Raw genomic sequence first — 19839 nt, 5'->3', positions numbered from 1 at the left:
AGCCAAGGCAGTGTGCTCAGTGGAAGGCTAACAGAATAACACGTAGTGAAGCAGGAAAAGGCACAGATTATAAAGTCTGGAAGATCAGAAGAAAAATGAGGAACTGTCCACATAAAAACACCAAAAAATTTAAGATGTTGCCATCACTTCAAGAGTCTGAGGGTTTATATGGGTGCACCACCCCTTCTCCAGGCTTGAAGCAGAGAAGATAATCAAAGCTAACTACCAAACCCTGCTTTTTCAGTTATTGACAGAAGGAGGGGGGAGCAAAGACAAAAAGATGTTAACAAGGGGGGCAGCTGATAAGCTTAACTCTTATAATAGAGGATATGGGTGAATTTATTGCTTGCAGAGCAATGACAGGGTAGCAGGGAAGGCATTAGCTTACCATAAAACCATTAACTCTGCAGAACATTTGGTTTCTGTGGTTCTGGGTTTTGGTTGTTGTTTTTATTTTTTAGTATGCAGTATAGACAGGAGGTTTCATATTCAGGCTTTTATACTATTCTGCAGAAACACATGGAGTTAAATGAACAGATACAGTTAGCGGAAAACAAACAGGAAATGAAACAAGGACAAAGATAGGATATCTCCAGAAAGCGTATCAGGAGTCCTGAACAGAACAATGGGGAAAGCCGTTAATTAGGAAACCCCCACGGCTGTCTCCAGCTCAGCTGGGAGTTTAGTAACTCTCAGCCTGTTCCCAACTCATGGCAAGGGTGTAGATAGGCAATGACTCAGTCTAACAGCTCACTGCTGCCCAAAAGGCCATTCCTGCTCCTTCTTCTCCTGCAGTCTGAGCTTATCTGACCTCTCAAGGAGCTGATTCAGTTTGCCAAATTGGCAGAAAACAAGTCTGGCCAAGTACAGAGGAAAAAAAATAATTGTCCACTCAGTAAGATGAGCCGAGTGCAAGATATCAGCCAACCACCAGCACTGATGCAAAATGCATATGGGGAGGAAACGGAGGAAAGGGAAGAGCAGCAGTACAGTGGCAGGCTGAGACTCCCCTTTTCTGCTGCAAAAAGTATCCAGCTCAGCCATCTCTCACATGTGCAATATCACAGCTGCTAGGCTGACACAAACATAGCCTACAGGTAAAAAAAAAGTCCTGCTTTCTTTGTCCCAGCCATGCATTTGTGACACACCCTTGAGTACCAAAACGTGTTGTTCCATAACACATTGAACAGCCATGTGAGCTGCAGGGACACCAGGGAGGTGAGCTGCAGGGACACCAGGGAGGCAGCAGGAAGGTGACGCTGGGGAGAAAGGCCAGACCACCTTTAGGCAGCTGTCGATAACCAACGTGCAGCTGTGGAACTGTCATCTAAGGGAAGCAGTTAATCATTATAATAGAATAAGAATCATCATTAAAAGAGTCTCCACTGGGAAAGGGAATGGGATAAACAATCATTTCAAGGTACTAAATGCTGGTGAGGTTTCTCCCACACCCTAAGAGCAAGCACTCTGTGTAGGATGGATATAAAAACCACAGTAAAATAAACTTAAAAGATTTACGGGCCCGCCTCTGAAATATTCCTATCCTCTTCAGGGAGGATAAAAACTAAATATCAAGGTCTGTAAAAATTCAGCCTCGCTATGCTGAACTGCAAAAGAATTTGATCTACAATCAGAACAGCTACAACTACAATCAGATTTATAGACATACACTATGGAAACTCAATACACATCCTCAGAAATCAGATCAACTTAAGAGTGAGCTGAAAATCTCTGTTGAAAGGTAAGATGCGAGAAACACTGCTGTTAAAAAACATAGTTCAAGGTATAGTTTAAATAGTTTGATGTACTGTTTTCTTAGCAACTTCAACAGCAGCACACTCCAGCTGAGACATCACAGTTTTTTAAAGACATCTGACACATCAACCTCCAAATTTCTTTTTCCTACCAGTTGTGATGTCTTTTCTCCTCGGCAAAGAATGCAGGAGAATGCAGGAGAATATATTCAATCACTTTAAAATAAGATGACAGGATTCTTTTAAAAAAAAATCAACTGTAAACACATTTAAATAATGGTATCAATAATTGGTTGGTTGTCATCTTTGGAATCTTACAATGCTGTTTTTAATTTCAGTATAAATATTATCCTTCTTGAAGGGAAGCTATGAAAGTTTATATTGTTTTTATTTCACAGCTCAGTATGTAAAATTAAAGTTGGAGTCAGGGAAATGCATTAACTCTAGGTCATTAAAGACACCCAAGTGAAATATAACATGCATTGACTGTAAAACAACGTAGTTATAAGAGTATCTGCTTTCCATACATGTCAACAGGACTCAAAATGTAAGACTACATATTTTTTGTCATCTGAACCTTGTATCTGAAGGCAGATTTAATGTATTTATAACCGTGACATGCCTGCTTAATCTGAAGTTATGCGAGAAATTCTGCAGGCTACAGTAGCCAGGGCAGATTAGAAAACAACAGTCCCACTGTGGGCGCTGAAAAAGATTAGGGCAAAGCCCAAGTCTAATAACAAAACACACTTCCTACACTTCCATAACAGAAATGCTTATTTATTAAGAGGTATGGTCTTATGCATGGACTTAAATACTCCACATGACACTGCGGATTACACAAAGCAATTCCTTTTGCCTGTAATGCTTTCTGTAAAGCTGTACAGTGTTTTAGGTGACTATTCCTTGCTTGGGACTTACTGCAGGGTTAACAATGGTCAAGAAATACTAGAGCATCAACTGTGAGATGCCACAGCTTGACAAATTTTATTAAATTAGACTAGCAAAGGCAAAAACCAAGTACTTTATCCTGTATGATTAAGTTTCATTGGAAGGTTGACACACTGACCTCATAGACCTTCTAGCTGTAAAGTCACTACTTAGCCAAAGGCTTCTTAAACTCTTACCCTAGAGAATGTGCAATAAGAAGAGTCACGTTATACAGTTAGCACTGCCCAAAAGAGAACTGGGTCATACACATTTACAACCTTTTCACAGTTCAGTAAATGAGCTGCTTCAAGTTTTCTTGCTACATTATTAAAACAAAACAACCTAACAAAACACCTAGGCTGTAACATGATTTCCTAATGCAAGCCCACTACCACACATAGCTTCCTTAGGGCTACATTAGATGTCTCCATCTTTAACTGTAATACATTATTTAAATAATCACTCCTTAGTCCTGTTCTCCAAGGAATTTCAATCATCATTCCTGACGTTTTCCTTTAGTATCTTGATGCTGATTATATAATCAGAAACAAGAGTCAATGTTACATACAGAAATGATATCAAAGCAGTACAAAAGCCTGTTACTTTCCTACAGCACACTTGCACGTGTAGCTTTGTTTCGTATCACCCTTTTCTCCCGGCCCCAGAAGAAATAAAGCACTGAAACCACATGCTGTTTATACGCCACCGTGTAACTCGTAACTGCTTCCCAGGTTTCTCATGCAACTCTTTAAAGGCATTTTGAATTACTTCCCTCAAGAGAAGACCTCCGTCCCTCTAAATTCAGGTTTTATTAATTCTGTCAGTTTTATGATTATTCCCCCCACCTCCCACTCCTGACTTTCTTACAAGTCGAGCCTGTTCTCAACCACCACCCCTCGTAGCTCTGCATATCATGATCCCCAACCTCAGCGCTCCTCTGCTCTTCCCCACTCACTTACCCTCAGCACCTTCTAACCCGTTCCACTTCCCTGCCTCCATGGGGAAGGCAGCTGCAACACGTGTGCCTGCAGCCTTGAGCTTTTATGTCAAGCACCAGCAAACTCTGCCTAGACAGCTGAATGTTTACTCCAAATAGATGGGGATTAAACTCTCTCCACCGTTCCTTCAATTTGGACTTTAACAAAGATTCTCTTTTCCCTTCAGCCACTTAATTTTCATAAGGCTTAGAAGAATGTTGGTATCATAATTGCTGTTGTAGCAAGTTTGCCTGAAATCAGTAAATAAGAATTATCGAGGGAGAAAGGAGTGTACCAGTCAGCCCTGAGAAACAGGGCTAGGGCTTGGGGCAGGAATGAGGAGATGATCTTCATCTTTCTGAAACTCATGGTATCTTTATCAGTACAGTGAGAACAAAAGGGGGGGGGGTAGTAAAACTAACCTAAAATGCAAAGGATTCCATCAGGCTGAGATTTGCTGCTCTGCGTCAGGATACTCTGAATGTTTCGAAGTCGGCTGCAGCTGGAAAAGAAACAGAATTTGTCCTTAAGGTCAGTGTTCTGAAGTGCTCATATTTAGCAGGCTAAAGAGTTGACCTAGCTTTTTTTTTTATTATGTAAACTAAGTGGACACAGTTCACCTTGTTGTTTCACATATATTTAGATCTCATATCAAACCACATCCCGATTATTTATTTTTGTCAGCTAACAGTACATAGCCCTGAGAGAAGACCAGAATCCATTAACTATCCCTTCTAACCAAGTGCTCTGTTAATCTCTAGCCACGTCTAGCAAAAATTGCTGTTCAAGTTTCCTCTCACCAAGCCAGCAACACTCTGTCCCCTATCAGAGAAGCAGAGCGTAAAGCAACATGGGGCAGGTGATGCCCAGGTAGAAAGCTAACAAGGGAAGGGACTGCAGTAGCTCCTACACCCCAAGAGGAGTTTGCAAAAGATGAGTTTCAGCACCTCCAGCACCATCAGACTGCTTCCACCCTGTGTAACTACATAATACGGACATATCCCAGACCTCTTACAAGATCAAAGTGAAAAGCATGATATTCGTGTAGGGGAGCAGGTGGGAAGGCACAGAGAACTCTGCCTCCATTCGCAAACCTGCAGGGTCTCATCGGTGTCCTCGGTTAACAAAGCACCAGGTTCGTGCTAGCTGCGGTGTCCCAGTGATGCTTTTGCTTACCAGTGTCATGAAGACTCAACTGGGTCACCCTGTCATTATTACAAGCACACACATAAGCAGAAATGCAGAACCCGAGGGAACTTCCAGACAGAAAAGATAAAGCAATTTCAGTGAGCACTCCGAGATAGACAGCTCCTGACCAGGAGATCTTCTCTTACAATTTAAGCTTTGGGTACTCCAGTTTTTCCTTGCATCTGGCATTACTCTCTAGAATTTTACTTAGTCCATAAAGGAAAAATATATAGCATCACAAAAGCTGAACTCCAGAATAGAGTCACTTTTTAAGAAAGATTTTCTTTCTGCAAGATAAATTAACAAACGGAACTTATACTAGTGGGTTTCCAGTCAGAAAGTAAACCATAGCTCCCAAAACTCTAAATGAATTATACTTAATGCAAATCATAAAAGCGGGAACCTTTCCCCCCCCTCTATACACAGAGAAGTATCTAGATTATTTTCTTATGATGCACATTACCTTTCTCATAACTTCTGTATTAAAACCATTAAATTTTTCTAAAATGAACAGTTAGTGAAAATGATAAGCCTACTGTACAGTATTTGATAATTTATATTAAAAAGAAATGAAACAATACCAAGCCTTGCCAAGATTTTCATAATCAAAATTAATTGTTCATATAATAAAGCTTAATTTAGTTGTCCAATATGCATCTTCAAGCCAGGCAAAAAATTCAGCTACAATAGCCACACAGACAGCAACATCATTTCTGCTTCTAGGCAACATTTTGGGAGCTTGTTTTAATACAGATAGAAGGCAAGAAATTTCGCTGCTGATATGACTGAATGTGTTTTCTTGTTTATAGTCATGTTTATGCAACTATGAGCTGTTCGGCTCTAGGAAACAAATGTCTCTTAAAGAAACACAGAAGCAACAGAGCTAAATTTAAGATCTGCTCAAATAAACAAGAATTCCTATTTTCATAGTTACTTAAGCCAAGTAAGAAGGCAAATAGACCTTTTCAGTAATACTACAATTCTCATGCTCTGCTTTCTCTGAAAGCCAGAATGAACACAAAAGGTTTACATTGTAGCTAATCCAAGTGCAATTCGAACATCCACAGAAAAGGACAGACAACATTTGAAGATACTTTCATAGGCAGCACAAAATCAGTGCAAACCACTCCAGTTTTAGTTTTTCCCCATTTTAGGTGGCCTACTCGAGTTACAAATCCCTCATTCTGTTGGTCTAAAACTTCCCAATTCATGTTATACGCTGTACTGTATCACAGTCCACTGTATGCATGAACAGGTATTTTGATCCAGTCTTAAATACAGAAACAGAAATTAAAGCCACTGATGACAGCAAAAAGACACCTCCTCAGGTACTATCAGATGTTGTTGCCCATGTAGGTGAAGCTATGAAGTCTGAAACACTGAACTACATGCTTTACATTTCAGCAACTTCTAATTATTAGTTCTTTAAAACCTAACCTAAAACTGAATCTCCCAGCTATCCAAACTTTTGTATCTTATTCTGGAACATTATTGTCCCATCAGTGAACAGGACCCTGGACTAGCTAAGTGAGAGATGATCCACTGTGGCAAGCTATACAGTGCTCGTATTTTTATACTTCCCATGTCACAAGATCAGGAGTACAAAAAAATTGCCAGACTCTTGACTGTGGGTACAAACAAATTTGGCTTATTTCATTTGTTAGTATGCAAACAAGCCCATAGTTGTTTAAGCACCAGCTGCAGGCAAGCAGAACTGCTACTGCCTCCGTAAAACACAAGAAAATGGCAGCAATTTTATGTACAGACAAAGCCTGCATGAGAACAAAAATGCTTTGCAACTTATCCGCAAAGGACTGTTTAAGAGAAACCCTTGCTTCTCCAGAGTATTTGAAGGACAGGCTGACATGACTGTGAGAACGCACGCCCAAGGACTTCTGCAGCGACTACAAGCAGCTTCCAAACCGACTTTTATTAAAATATTTACTGTATCAGAGGATGCATCTTCCTGCTTCTGCTCAGAGTGAGAACAGAAACTGTCATCAGAAAAAAATATTATGAATGCACAATCTGAAGGCACAACAGGTAGATTTTCATTCAGCTCCTCTCAGAAACAAGATGCAAAAATCCCTCTACTGTTCATGTTCAACTTTTACTCTCAAGGCAGATTTAAGTAATTCTCCAGCCAAAGACGGGTTTGTCTGGATTGCAAAACATTTTTGAAACCTCTTATGCATTACAGACACAGCATGATTACATACCTCAATTTTGCTATTAATTTTTTGCCCCCTATCCTGAGCACTTTTCAAAGACAGGAACACTTAGAACTGAATTTGAGAAAGAGCAATTACGGAAACTCCTTGTAAGCAATTTGTGGGGGAAGATACTCCAATTTACTGAAACATATTACTATTTGATACACTGTAAGTTATTGCCAAGCTCTTTAAATTTTAACTTCACGCTAACAACTTTGACAAAAGGAAGACCTGACCAAATACATTTATCACCTGAAAAGAAAAATAAGTGTAATGAGCCCGTGCTACGGGACCAGAGCAGCACAAAGAAAAATACACAACATTTTTATCGTCTTGAACTATGTGAAAGTATTTTTTGAACTGTTAAAGTAAACTGAGGTGGGGGGAAAAGGGGAAGAGGAATTGGAGGAGGAAAGTACTCGCGTGTTTGTTCTGGGTTGGGTATTTCTCTCCCCCTCAAGTCTTGATTTAAGGTCAGGAATTTTACTCTCCTAGAGTTACTCTCAGTATCTTTCACAGATTTACAGCTTCAGTGCACCCCTTAAAATATGTAAAATTCTCAGATTAAGCTGCTAAGAAATTTCTGCCAAGTAAAGCTGAATGTCAGTGCTACACTTCCTTCAGGAGACAGTCCTGACATAAAAGGAAAAAGCGCAGGGCAAATTATATGATCATTATTTCGTAATGAGATGCATGACCATAAAGATGTTCATTTCGATCTTAATATTAAAAAGCCTTCAGCAGAATATTTTTCCTTGCCTCGTTCAAAGAAGTGGTTTCTATGGAAGAAATCTTTGGAAAAGCTTCTTCACAGAAATATTTTCAATGTCATTTCAAATGTGTATAAATCATTACATTCAAAGGCTGACGTTAAAAACAGAAGACTTCTGTGTCTGAAGAAAGACGTTATTCAGAAATAGTGAAGAGAATAATTAGAATTCTTACGACATGCTTTTAAACAATACAGGCTAAACTGTGTATAAAGTCAGAGGAAAAAAAAAAAAAAAAGGCATTTTCTTACATTTGAAATTAAACAGCCAACTGACAAAAACAAAGAAACCATCCTGGGAACAAAATTTCTTGACTCTTCCCGCCTCCAAAGCAAGCACCCTGGCAAGGGTACTGACTTTTTACTCCTTTTCATTTCACCACAGTAACACAGTTTCAAACAGAAGCAACGAAGAATGACCTCCGCACAACGGTGTAACCCTCTGGGCTTCAGGACGCTCTCCTGGGAAATGTGGCTCTGGATCCACCCTCCCACATAACCACAACTAAATTTTACACTAGCTTGCTGCTGAAAAAAATCAGTATTAGGTGTGTTTGAAAACACAATTACATGAAGCCCTTCTAAGGAAGCCCCAAATTCTTGGACTTGAATGAGATTTGGACAAGACATGAGCTGCAAGCTACTTAAACTAGGTCTACTCCAACCATACCCAACGAGACAACCGCAGACAACCAGGCTGCCTTAGAAGGGGAGGAGGAGTTGAAGTAGGTGAAGTAGGAATTTGTCCAGCATGCACTTTCGAACAGAAGATGCGATTTCTACATCATCTCAAGCCACTGTAAGAGCCCACGGTGCTGCAAGGGACAGTCTCGCCCTTCTTGCTGTCTTTGTATACACATTATGATCTCAAAGCCGTGTCTCAAGTCAGATCAGCTAACGGATCCAAACAAACTCTAGCCCAGGAATTAAAAAGCAATGCTTTCAAACATCAGCAAGATGATCTGACTGCTGATGAAGGCGGGTCAGCAGGCAAAGCCACTTTCTGGGGTGGCATCTGGCAATAAAGCGTGCTTCAGCCAATTAAGAAACTATACGTTGAGGTACTTGATATTCTGCTAATCTTGGACTAGATCCATACAAAAGGGGAAGATAATTGACAATCATTAACTTCTAAGAATTCGCACTCATCTGTTCACGTCTTCACACTAATTATGCAAAGTACCTTGCTTTACAACAGTCTAGCCTGTCACAACTTAGTAACAGACACGGTGCTGCAAGCCATGTATGTTGGCAAATAAAGAGAATATCAACACCTGTGCCTTCCTCAATCAGAAAGAACAAATACTTTGTTTAAATCACACCACACAGTATTTTAATTTTCATTTCATTTACGTTTCCACAACGTATTACTTTTTTCTGCATCCCTTGTTGCCAGATGAATTTATTCTGTGTGCAAGCTTCCTTTTCTCGGTGCTGTAATCCAGTGGTACTAATGCAGCAGCGATATTAGCATCGATCCCCGATCGATTCCCGCTGGCGGGCTGACCGTACGGCTGGGATGGCCGCAGCTGCGGTCAGCGTGCAATTCAGCTGACAAAGGATGCGATTTCACTGGGTTGAGTATGTTTTGCTTTATATTGGCAGATGTTACGCTCCTCCCCCACAAAGGCTAGGCAGTCTTAAATTAAAACCCACACGTGGTAAAGCTTTGATAGATCGCAGCGAACAAGGGGAAAAATCTGAGACACCCCTGGCAAGCTTGTGCAAATCCTCACATTAACGAGGTCCATCTTCAGGGAATGGCTTGAATAGATTCATGCTGTCTACCTCAGACAGACGCTGGTTTGAACATTAAGTACTCCATTTCAAAAAATAAATAAATAAAATGGGAACATAAAACAGTTTATATTTCTTTCCAAATCTCACCTCTTGTTAACTTGCTGTTCCTACCATCTGTTTCCACTCTACCCCCCAAAAAAACCAGTTTATTTTTCATGGGCCTTTTGTTGACCTCACAATTTCTACCAGAAACATTACTATTGTCTGCTTATATTAGAGTACAGAATTTCCCTGGATTTCCCACAGTCTGACATTATCACTACCTTAACTCATTTGTGAAAACAGAAACCAGAAGTCAGACTGAGTTAAAGACTGTTAGAAGTTCCTCAATTTCAAAAGCAATTCATTTGAAATTTACTACCTAGCTTGAACAACAACAAGCTTTCTCAGTTTTATTTTTTTCTTCTTACCTCACTGAAATAACTCTGGTTTATGGCTTGGCGATAACAAAAGACAATGGCATTCACCCACTTAAAATACATGACAATTTTCCAGCTATTTTCAAAATTTCTTTACAATGGACGTAGGGAACTTGACTGTAGGTAGGAGAGCTGGGAACTTTCGAAACACTTGGCATGTTTAGCAGCAGTCAGTAGCAAATATTAAAATTAGATGTGAAGGAAGAAATTTAAACTCTGTGTGCATTTTACAGGACCAAATTTCTTGCTTCTTGACTTCAACTGGACAGTAATACTCAATTCTGTAATTCAGAGACCTCAGAGCACACAGGACCAGGCACAGACCTCTCCTTACCAAATGTCTGGGACTACCTGGTGCCATTTGAAAATCATAAGCTCATTCAGGGTCTTTGGCACTTGAGCACGTGTGAACAGTAGCACTATTTATTAAGAGTACACACCAATATTCATACTGGTATTTCCTATAACCACGCTGGATAGTGTGGCCCTTTGGCATACTTGTTTACTGTGAGGAACTCGGAGGTAGGACCTCAACATCAGCTAATGGGCTGGTAACAAAGTGAAGGGCTGGAAATGAAGTGAAGTTCTTCCATGGGCGCGATCAAATGACGGGTTGCCCATCACCTACACACACGTACGTGTCAGTCAGACCCGCAGCCTTGACGCATTCTCTGTTTAACAGACTGATTTACAAACACCAGCTCTGTATTTTCACCTTCTTAATTTGCAGCATGTTATCGAGGGCCCAAGAAACATTACCACCTGAGAAATGGCAATATTTGAGGTAGCAGGAAAGACGAACAGCTGGAGTGTAATTATTCCGCCACCAGTCAATCTCTGATCTGAAGGACAAGGCATGCACCTAGCGCCTCAGCAGAAATCGGAAGCTAAGGTACAGTGCCTTCAGACTAAATTTACTTTCAGAGCTCATTACTGGACCACAACCACTGCAGCCACGTGGCCTCAAAGCACGAAGCCGGATGCTCTGCCATCAGTTCAAGCTGAACGATTGCAAAGGGGTAACTTCAGCTGAAGCTTCACAGGCAGCTAACACAACAGCTCTGCTCCTCTCCTTGGCAACTTATCCTTTCCAAGCACTTCTTCCTCCCTTCTATTCCTACCAACCATATAGTCCCACATCCCTCTTAACTTTGGCCACAGCCTAGCACTCTACAGACCCTTACTTCCCCAGCATGGTAGAATACCATCCATATTCAAGGAATGGGGTTTGTTTCTCTTTTTGTTTCCTCCTGTATTTCAGCAAGTTTAACGCTCTCATTGCATAGCTCAAAGACAGTGCATTCCTTAAAAAATTTCAGTGAAACTGTGCTATTACAAAATCCTGAACCTCGGCATAATTACATAAGGAACACATGGATACAAGCTGTTCATCTTTCAACACAGACACGTCCCCTGCTACAACTGGTTGGGAAACCTCAGCTCTTTCGTGCCTGCACCACCACGCTCCCAAACACCCCACCAACTGCTCCTCTGAAGCCGTAGGAAAAAAGCCACATTATCAACCTCTATGTGATTAAAAACAGAATGGTTCAGAGGATGGTAATGTTATGCATACAGGCAGAGGTAACATAAAAATGAACTCCTTTGGCGTTTCCCCACATAGACACACAGCAAGAACACTGATCTGTATTACCAACGTGGGTAATTAATAATGAGGATTTGCCTACTCTTATTCTACAGAAAGGTAACGCAAAATTGGGTGGGTCCAAAGCCTGACCAAATAGAACAAGTTTACACTGATTTTAGATGATGATATTTAACCAAAGCATTTAATAGAAATTTTGTTCAGAAACGCATGTATTCTTAAGGAAAATGCTCATTTGCCACTAAACACACACACATGAAACATGACATCATCTTCTAAAATGGCATATCCCCTTTTAGGCAACACTCATCTCAGTTAAGAGATTTTTTTTTTTCTTTTTATTTACAAAACCATTCTTTACTTGCTTTTATTGTTACAACGTCGAGGGTCGCCGTGGTAAACGCCAGCTCCCAACACGCCTCAGAGCAGACCGAAACTGCAGTACGTGGAAGAACTCCAAGAATTATCTCTGGCCGTTTCTCTATTCTTTATATAGTCTTAAGAATTTTTCCATTCCTGTTTGGGACTTGGGGGCGGGGGGAGGAGGGCAACGGATTGTTTTGTTTTAAGTTATTTTTATTAACTGCCTGGTATCTGCTGACTGCTTGGGAAATTTATTGCAAACACTGGCCTCCCTGCCTCCATCTGGCCTGAAAAAAAAAAAAAAAAAGCTGTACAAGAACCGATGTTGAGGAGGAAAAAAATTAACGGCTGACATGCCTCTTACAAACACGCCAAATTACAGATGCTGTCTGGATCTCCCAGTGGAGCTCAAAAGCTTGCAGATGTTCAGAGCCTGAATGTTCTCATGACAACTCTAAAACAGGATCTCAGATTACAAAAATCAGTCATAAAGAGAAAGGCTTGAGTGGAAACCATTTTCTCTTTCAGATTTTTTTTTTTTTAACCATCTTGGTATTTTGTTACTGATTGTGAATTTTTAGATACTTTCCAGCTATAAACAAATACTAAGCGCTTTCTAAACAAATAAGATTCATCAGTGAAAACAAATTATTTGTAAAGGTCACTTTTCCTTCCCTCATATGAGCAATTCAATTTCTAACTGCAGGCAGAGAGGGAACATAACCATCGCAGAACAGCCATGTTCATGTATTTCAAGCAAACAGAACGACCTCCATTTCTCTCTCACAGTGCAGAATTTCTCATCTCACAGGCATATTGTCTGAAAAGAAACAACGCTTTTCTTCCCTCCCTGAACAAAAATATCAAAACCTTTTTTTTTTAAAGATATGAAAGCTATGGCAACATATAACAACTTTAATAACCAAGCTGTTTGTCATTTACACGCAATTCTGCAACTGACGTGCAATGTCCCAGTTACTCTATTATCTGACTACACACTGGTGAATACTTCCATGTGTTGTGCTATAACTATTGAAAGTACCAAGTGCTTCAGTTCTTGGGTCTTTCTTTGCGACATTCAGACCCTTCAGATAATCCACTGCAGCCTCACACACACACAGCAGTGCACCTTAAGTCTTTAAAAGGAAATAAGAGCTCTAGCAACCTAAGGATACCTGAGCTGACACCCGAGCTCCCAGTGAGCCAATGCTATCACCTAACGCGTCCCCACGCCCCACCTCTTGTCAAGCTCTCTCCCCCACATTTCTGAAGCCCAGAGAATGTCATTGTTTTCATACCCTCAAGCAGCTCTCCACAAGCCACCCAGCAGGTGCCCACACAAACAAGCACACAATCTCCTTTCTGTCCATGAGCCCTCAACCCTTCCCGAATCCCTGCTATCCCTATCCTAACTTGGCTTTCCCACCTTTCCCAAGCCTTTTTTCCCTGCTTCTGAGGCAGCCCCACACCCACGCCTTCCCCAAGCAGACCCATCTTAGCTCCCCGCAGTAACACCACCCCAAGCTCGCTCTCTCTAGACCACCCCCTCCCCAAGGTCCCCAACCATCTCCTGTTGTCCCTAAGTCTATCGCGGCCTCCTCAGCGGGATCCAGGATCCGCCAACCCCTACACACACAAGGTCAAGCCAGGCCCTTGCCTCCCATCCTGTCAAGGCCACCAACGCTCGTCTCCCAGCAGCCGCCTGCCAAACCAGCTTGCCCCCATGACGCCCCATCCCTTCTCCCCACAGTCCCAGCCCCCCAAATGCTGCTCCTAACACTCCAGCCCCCCATAACCACCCCAACCTCCTTAACGGCTCCAAATCCCCCTGCCATACCCCGCAAAAGCATTTAATGCCCCGCTGCGCGCCACAAAACCTCTCCTCAACGTCCTCAGCCCCCTCAGCACCTCCAAACCCCTTCAACACCCGTTAACACCCCGCTTCCATCCCGATCGCCACCTTCAGCGCCCACAGCTCTCCGAACACCTCAGCTTCTCCCCCACCAAAACCCCTCCCCGAACATCCCCAAACACCTTCCCCACCTGCTCCCTCAAAACCTCTCCACCACCCTCCCCGGGTGCCCCCAGCTCCCTCACGCCCCCAGCTCCCTCGCTACCCCAGCCCCGCTCCATGCAGCCCCTTCGCACCCCTCAGCGGCCCCCACCACCCGGCCCCACCCCACCAGCCCCCTCAGCGCAGCCCAAAGCCCGGCCCCTCCCTGTCAGCTCCTCAACTCCCTCCCCGCCGCTTCATCGCGGTGCCCCGGCGGCTCCCCCTCGCCCGCCGGTACCTGACGAAGGCCTGGTCGGGCCGGGGCCGGCGGGGCGAGGGGCGCGGGGCCGGCGGGAGGAGCGGGGAGCGGCCGCACAGCGCCATGGCGACGGCGATGCGGCGGCGGGAGGAGGGAGCCGGCAGCACTGCGGCCGCCGCGCCCCGCCCCGCCCGGCACGCACCACCGCGCTCCCCGCCGCGGGGGGGGATCCGCACAGCCCCCCGCACTCCCCGCCTGCCCGGCCGCACAGGGCTCGGCCTGGCCTTCTGCTCCGCTGACAGGGGCAGCAGTCGGGAAGGGTTCCTCCCGCCGGGAAGAGCTGGGCGCAAACACAGCGGGGGATACGGCCAGGTCACCCCCTCTGGAATGCATGGGCTCGTCCAACTCCTGCACCCGGCGCAGCGCTCGTTCCACAACCCCCCCCGCCACAGCCGTTGATGGGCGCGACCAACCCACAGCCACCTCAACCCACACCCCCACCCCGTAGTGGCGTGGGCTCGTCCGGTCCCACGTACCCCCGCGGGACGGTGTGACACGGACCCCCCGGACCCCCCACACAGAGCCCCGTGGGATGGTGTGACACGGACCCCACGGACTCCCGCGGGACTGTGTGACACGGACCCCCCACACAGAGCCCCGCGGGGCGGCGTGACACGGACCCCACGGACTCCCGCGGGACTGTGTGACATGGACCCCCCACACAGAGCCCCGCGGGACGGTGTGACACGGACCCACCACACAGAGCCCCGCGGGACGGTGTGACACGGACCCCACGGACTCCCGCGGGACTGTGTGACACGGACCCCCCACACAGAGCCCCGCGGGACGGTGTGACACGGACCTCAAGGACTCCCGCGGGACTGTGTGACACGGACCCCCCCCGCACACCCCCCTCAGCATTGCACCCCCGGCCCCGTGCAAACCCCTCCCGGATTCCCCGCACCCCCGTGCCCCAAAACCGTGGCAGCCCCCTCCGGGCACCCCCCCCCTCTCCTGTTACCCCCCCCCCCCCCAAATACTCCCCCATTCCATCCAGCACCCATCTGCCCATCGCCCTGTGCCAGCCACCTACTGGGACCACCACAACCTGCCCACACCGACACCTTTTATTCGCTTTACAGCAGAAATTCGGGGCGCGGGGAGAGCTGAGCCCCCTCTGCTGCAAAACAATAAAGGACCCAGCACTCCCAGCTTCCAGCACGGCGATGCCGGAGCTGGAGAGTTGGGTGCAGAGGAACCTGATGAGGTTCAACAAGGGCAAATGCAGGGTCCTGCACCTGGGGAGGAACAACCCCAGGCACCAGCACAGGCTGGGGCGGCCCTGCTGGAGAGCAGCTCTGCGGAGAGGGACTGGGAGTGCTGGGGGACGACAGGGTGACCATGAGCCAGCAGCGTGCCCTGGGTGCCAAGAAGGCCAGTGGGATCCTGGGGTGCATTCAGAAGAGTGTGGGCAGCAGGTCGAGGGAGGTTCTCCTTCCCCTCTGCTCTGCACGTGGGAGGCCCCATCTGGAGTCCTGTGTCCAGTTCTGGGCTCCCCAGTTCAAGAAAGATGAGGAGCTACTGGAGAGAATCCAGCGGAGGGCTACGAGGGTGAGGAGGGGACTGGAGCATCTCTCCTATGAGGAGAGGCTGAGGGAGCTGGGCTTGTTCAGCCTGGAGAAGAGAAGGCTCAGAGGGAACCTTAGAAATGCCTGTAAATATCTGCAGGGTGGGGGTCAGGAGGACGGGGCCAGACTCTTTCCAGTGGTGCCCAGCGACAGGACAAGGGGCAACGGGCAAAAACTGAAGCAGAGGAAGCTCCAGCTGAAGATGAGGAAGAACTTCTTCCCTCTGAGGGTGACGGAGCCCTGGCCCAGGCTGCCCAGGGAGGCTGTGGAGTCTCCTTCTCTGGACATATTCCAGACCCGCTTGTACGCGGTGCTGTGCAGCCTGCTCTGGGTGACCCTGCTTGGGCAGGGGGTTGGACTAGATGACCCACAGAGGTCCCTTCCAACCCCGACCATTCTGTGACTCCGTGATTCTGTGGTGCATTGCATCAGGCCGCTACCTGCAGCCTTGCGCCTCGGATGCAGGGTGATGCAAAAGCAGAGCAACAGCCTGGAAAAAAACCCAACGAGGAGGTCAGGCTTCCTGGAGAAGGAGGGACAGAGAAGGGGTGTCTGGCAGCATGGCTGGGAAAGGACACTACATCAACTGTTCTTCCTGCTCCCCGGCTTCCGGAGCTTTGCTGTCCCACGTTTAGCAGGCTGGAAAAGCTGAATGAATCCGTAACAATTGCCAAAGAAAGGAAGAGGAAAGGCAGAGCGCTTTGGAAAAGGGGGAAAGCTGCTGCTGGTGTTCCTTGGTGGATCCTCCTGACCTAGATCTTGTCCAACAGCAAACCACCAAATCTGGGCTAAGTCTCTGTTCGCTTGACCTGACAGGGCTGTCTCTCGATGTGCTTTCAGCTTGGGTACCTCAACGTTGGCATCTGCTTGTGGAAACAGCTGCCTTTGCTCCCTCTCCCGCGAATACCTGCTTATTTTTAGCTAATCCCTGCTGCACCAATGGAGAAAACAATGTTGGATGTCAAAAATAGATGTTGCTCACCCCGAGATGTGCACCTGGAGAGGTCCTCCGCTCCCCCACCCGTGAGGGACACCTAAACTTCTCACCCTGGGCTGGTGGCTGCTTGGGAGGCTGGTGGCTGCGTTTTATTACAAAATGAACACATACATCCTGTGCTCCTGGTACATGCATGACCCTTCCCCGTAGAAGGCATGGGCTGCTGGGTTTGTCGGCTGTGGGAAGGCTTTGATGTCCTGCTCCATGCCGAGGAGCCACCCACGAGCCATGGAATCATAGAATCATAGGACCATAGAATCATAGGTTGGAAAAGACCTCTAAGATCATGGAGTCCAACTGTCAACCCATCACCACCATGCCTGCTAAACCACGTCCTGAAATGACACATCTACACAGGACTTTCCAGGATGGTGGAAGCCCAGCTTACCAGCAGGATGAGCTCTCTCCAACCCTTGCGTTTGACCGGGCAGAGGCAACCCCAGGAATAAAACCAGAGGTCACAGCTCCAGCTCCGGCTCTCATGATGCTGCCAGGCAAGGCTGAGATGCAGCTGGCAACTGCTAAAAGTGACAGCACAACAGAATCACAGAATCACAGAATAGTTGGGGTTGGCAGGGACCTCTGTGGGTCACCCAGCCCAAACCCCTGCCCAAGCAGGGTCACCCAGAGCAGGCTGCACAGCACCGCGGCCAGGCGGGGCTGGAATATCTCCAGAGAAGGAGACTCCACAACCTCCCTGGGCAGCCTGGGCCAGGGCTCCGTCACCCTCAGAGGGAAGAAGTTCTTCCTCATCTTCAGCTGGAGCTTCCTCTGCTTCAGTTTTTGCCCGTTGCCACTTGTCCTGTCGCTGGGCACCACTGTAAAGAGTCTGGCCCCGTCCTCCTGACCCCCACCCTGCAGATATTTAGAGGCATTTAGAAGGTCCCCTCTCAGCCTTCTCTTCTCCAGGCTGGACAAGCCCAGCTCCCTCAGCCTCTCCTCGTAGGAGAGATGCTCCAGTCCCCTCCTCATCCTCGTAGCCCTCCACTGGACTCTCTCCAGTAGCTCCTCATCTTTCTTGAACTGGGGAGCCCAGAACTGGACACAAATAAAACCAAACAGAAAAGCTTTACGGCTTACCAAAATCTCGCTGTCAGCTTCCAGCTTCCTACAAGCCAAGGATCCATCTTTTGGGGCTTTCTAGTTTGTTTTTTTTATTATCCCTATGTAGCATCAAGAGTACAAGAGGCCATTTTCCCCCCGTAACAGAATCACAGAATCACAGAATCACAGAATAGTAGGGGTTGGAAGGGACCTCTGCACTTTGAAGGAAATAATTCAGATCTCTTAGAGAGAAAAAACGAAGCGTGCCGTGCTTGTGTGGTAAACAACAAGGTTTGGCCTCTGTTGTGTTTCACGAGAGTTGTTTTTCCTCCCTGCTGTTCAGATTTATGGGATCCCGTTGCATTTACGGGATCCCATAAAGGTTTCAGCAGAGTCCACCCTCCAGGCAGTGCCCTCTGAGCAGTGGATGTTCGTACCGAGAACAAGCTTGCTGCCTACGTAGCTCTTCATGAAAAATTTATGAATAACTTCAGGCAGAGATAAAACAAGAATGTAACAAAAGTTTCCCACTTCTTACCTTGGGAGGGAACATTAAATAATAAATGACAACGGCGATAAAAACCCTCCTAGTCCATTCATCCTAGTTCTTCAGGCTAAAAGATCTTCGTTCTTCTGAAGTGCTATTTTAAGAGGAGAGATATTAAGATTTCCTCTATCCTTAAATTATGGTTTTATTCTCTTTGCAAAAGGCAGCCCCCGAGTCAACGCAAATAGAAAGGCGAGTTAATTCTCCAGCAAGCTGAGGTCTGCATGTTTTTACCACCGTGAATCTGGCACGGTGCGCCCACGAAACGCAGGGTGGAGATGCAGGAGATGATGGAGACAGGACACACTGAGATCCTGCGAGCACAGGAAACGTATCCCAAAAATAGCAGCGCTGGCCCAGAGTTACCCGGACTTTTTTTCTTACAGCCACTGCCCTTCGTAAATGAAGAGTTTGGCTAAGAGAGAGACGTGGCTGAGGGGCACTATGAACTTGAAGAGGTTTGTTAGATGTTTTGTTTGCAGTAGCTAACCCCGTGCAGGTAGGGAAATATGAATTTGGGGCTGTTGGTGGTCATTGCTGAAGTTGCCTTGGGCTTCTTCAGGAGTGGTTGGAGCAGGGAAGTGTTTGCTGCCAGATGGGGGAACCGCCATCCCCGAGGACAATTTAGTGTCAAGGCTTCTTAAACCCAACACAGTCTGAGACATCTCCAGGTGCTACGCTATGATGCTTCTTGATGAAAAAAGAAATACTTTTTTCTGAATTTCTGCCCAGCATAATCTCTGTGGTGTTGCTCTGTCCGGCTCCATGGAATAAAACTCAGATCTCATCTACTCACCCATCGTGTGACCCTGGAGGTTAAAGGCAGCATTTTCTAAAGCTGTTTGGCAATGTCAGATTTACCAGTGTGGGATTTTGTCTGATGAAAGACAGGAAAGAACTCTCTGGAGTGATGTCCTGGCTTCTCTCCCCTAACACCCTGGCTGTTCTGGAAAGACTCTGCAAAGAGGGAACAGTCTGAACATGTCTTAGGATCACAGGAGCACAGGGAAATTCAGGTTGGAAGGGACCTCAGGAGGTCTCCACTCCAACCTCCTGCTCAAAGAAGGGTCAGCCATCAGGTCAGACCAAGCTGCTGAGGGTCCTCCAAGGATGGAGACTGTGCCACCTCCCTGGGCCTCGTACCCCAAACCTCAAAGGTTTCCCTTGGACCTGTTCCTCTTCAAGTGCTTGTCCACAGCCACCACCTGCCCACCCTCAGCGCTACAACTGTCCTCTCGTTGGGTGGCCACCAGCTCTTGGAGGCAACCAGCCCTACACCCATCTTTTTTCCCTCCCTTTGATTTAGTCATTTCAGCCTCGGATGCACGGAGAAAGCCAGGACCTACAGCGCT

General features: G+C 46.2%; 1 protein-coding gene across 3 annotated transcripts in view; it reads right to left on the bottom strand.

The window, feature by feature from the left end:
* The window catches only part of DNAAF9 (dynein axonemal assembly factor 9), a 78006-nt gene extending 63601 nt beyond the window's left edge, over positions 1–14405 (bottom strand). For all 3 annotated transcript variants that reach the window (XM_075420255.1, XM_075420256.1, XM_075420257.1), the window contains exons 1-2: positions 14311–14405; positions 4084–4163 (exon numbers count right to left, since the gene is read on the bottom strand). In XM_075420255.1, coding sequence (XP_075276370.1) covers positions 4084–4163; positions 14311–14396 — 166 coding nt within the window. In that variant the 5' untranslated portion in view covers positions 14397–14405. The remainder of the gene's footprint in view (positions 1–4083; positions 4164–14310) is intronic.
* Between the last annotated feature and the right edge of the window lie 5434 nt (positions 14406–19839).

Source organism: Opisthocomus hoazin, chromosome 5 (assembly GCF_030867145.1).
Source record: "Opisthocomus hoazin isolate bOpiHoa1 chromosome 5, bOpiHoa1.hap1, whole genome shotgun sequence".
Lineage (NCBI taxonomy): Eukaryota > Metazoa > Chordata > Aves > Opisthocomiformes > Opisthocomidae > Opisthocomus > Opisthocomus hoazin.
The sequence above is the reverse complement of the archived record's forward strand: the minus strand, read 5'-3'. Positions and strand labels throughout refer to the sequence as shown.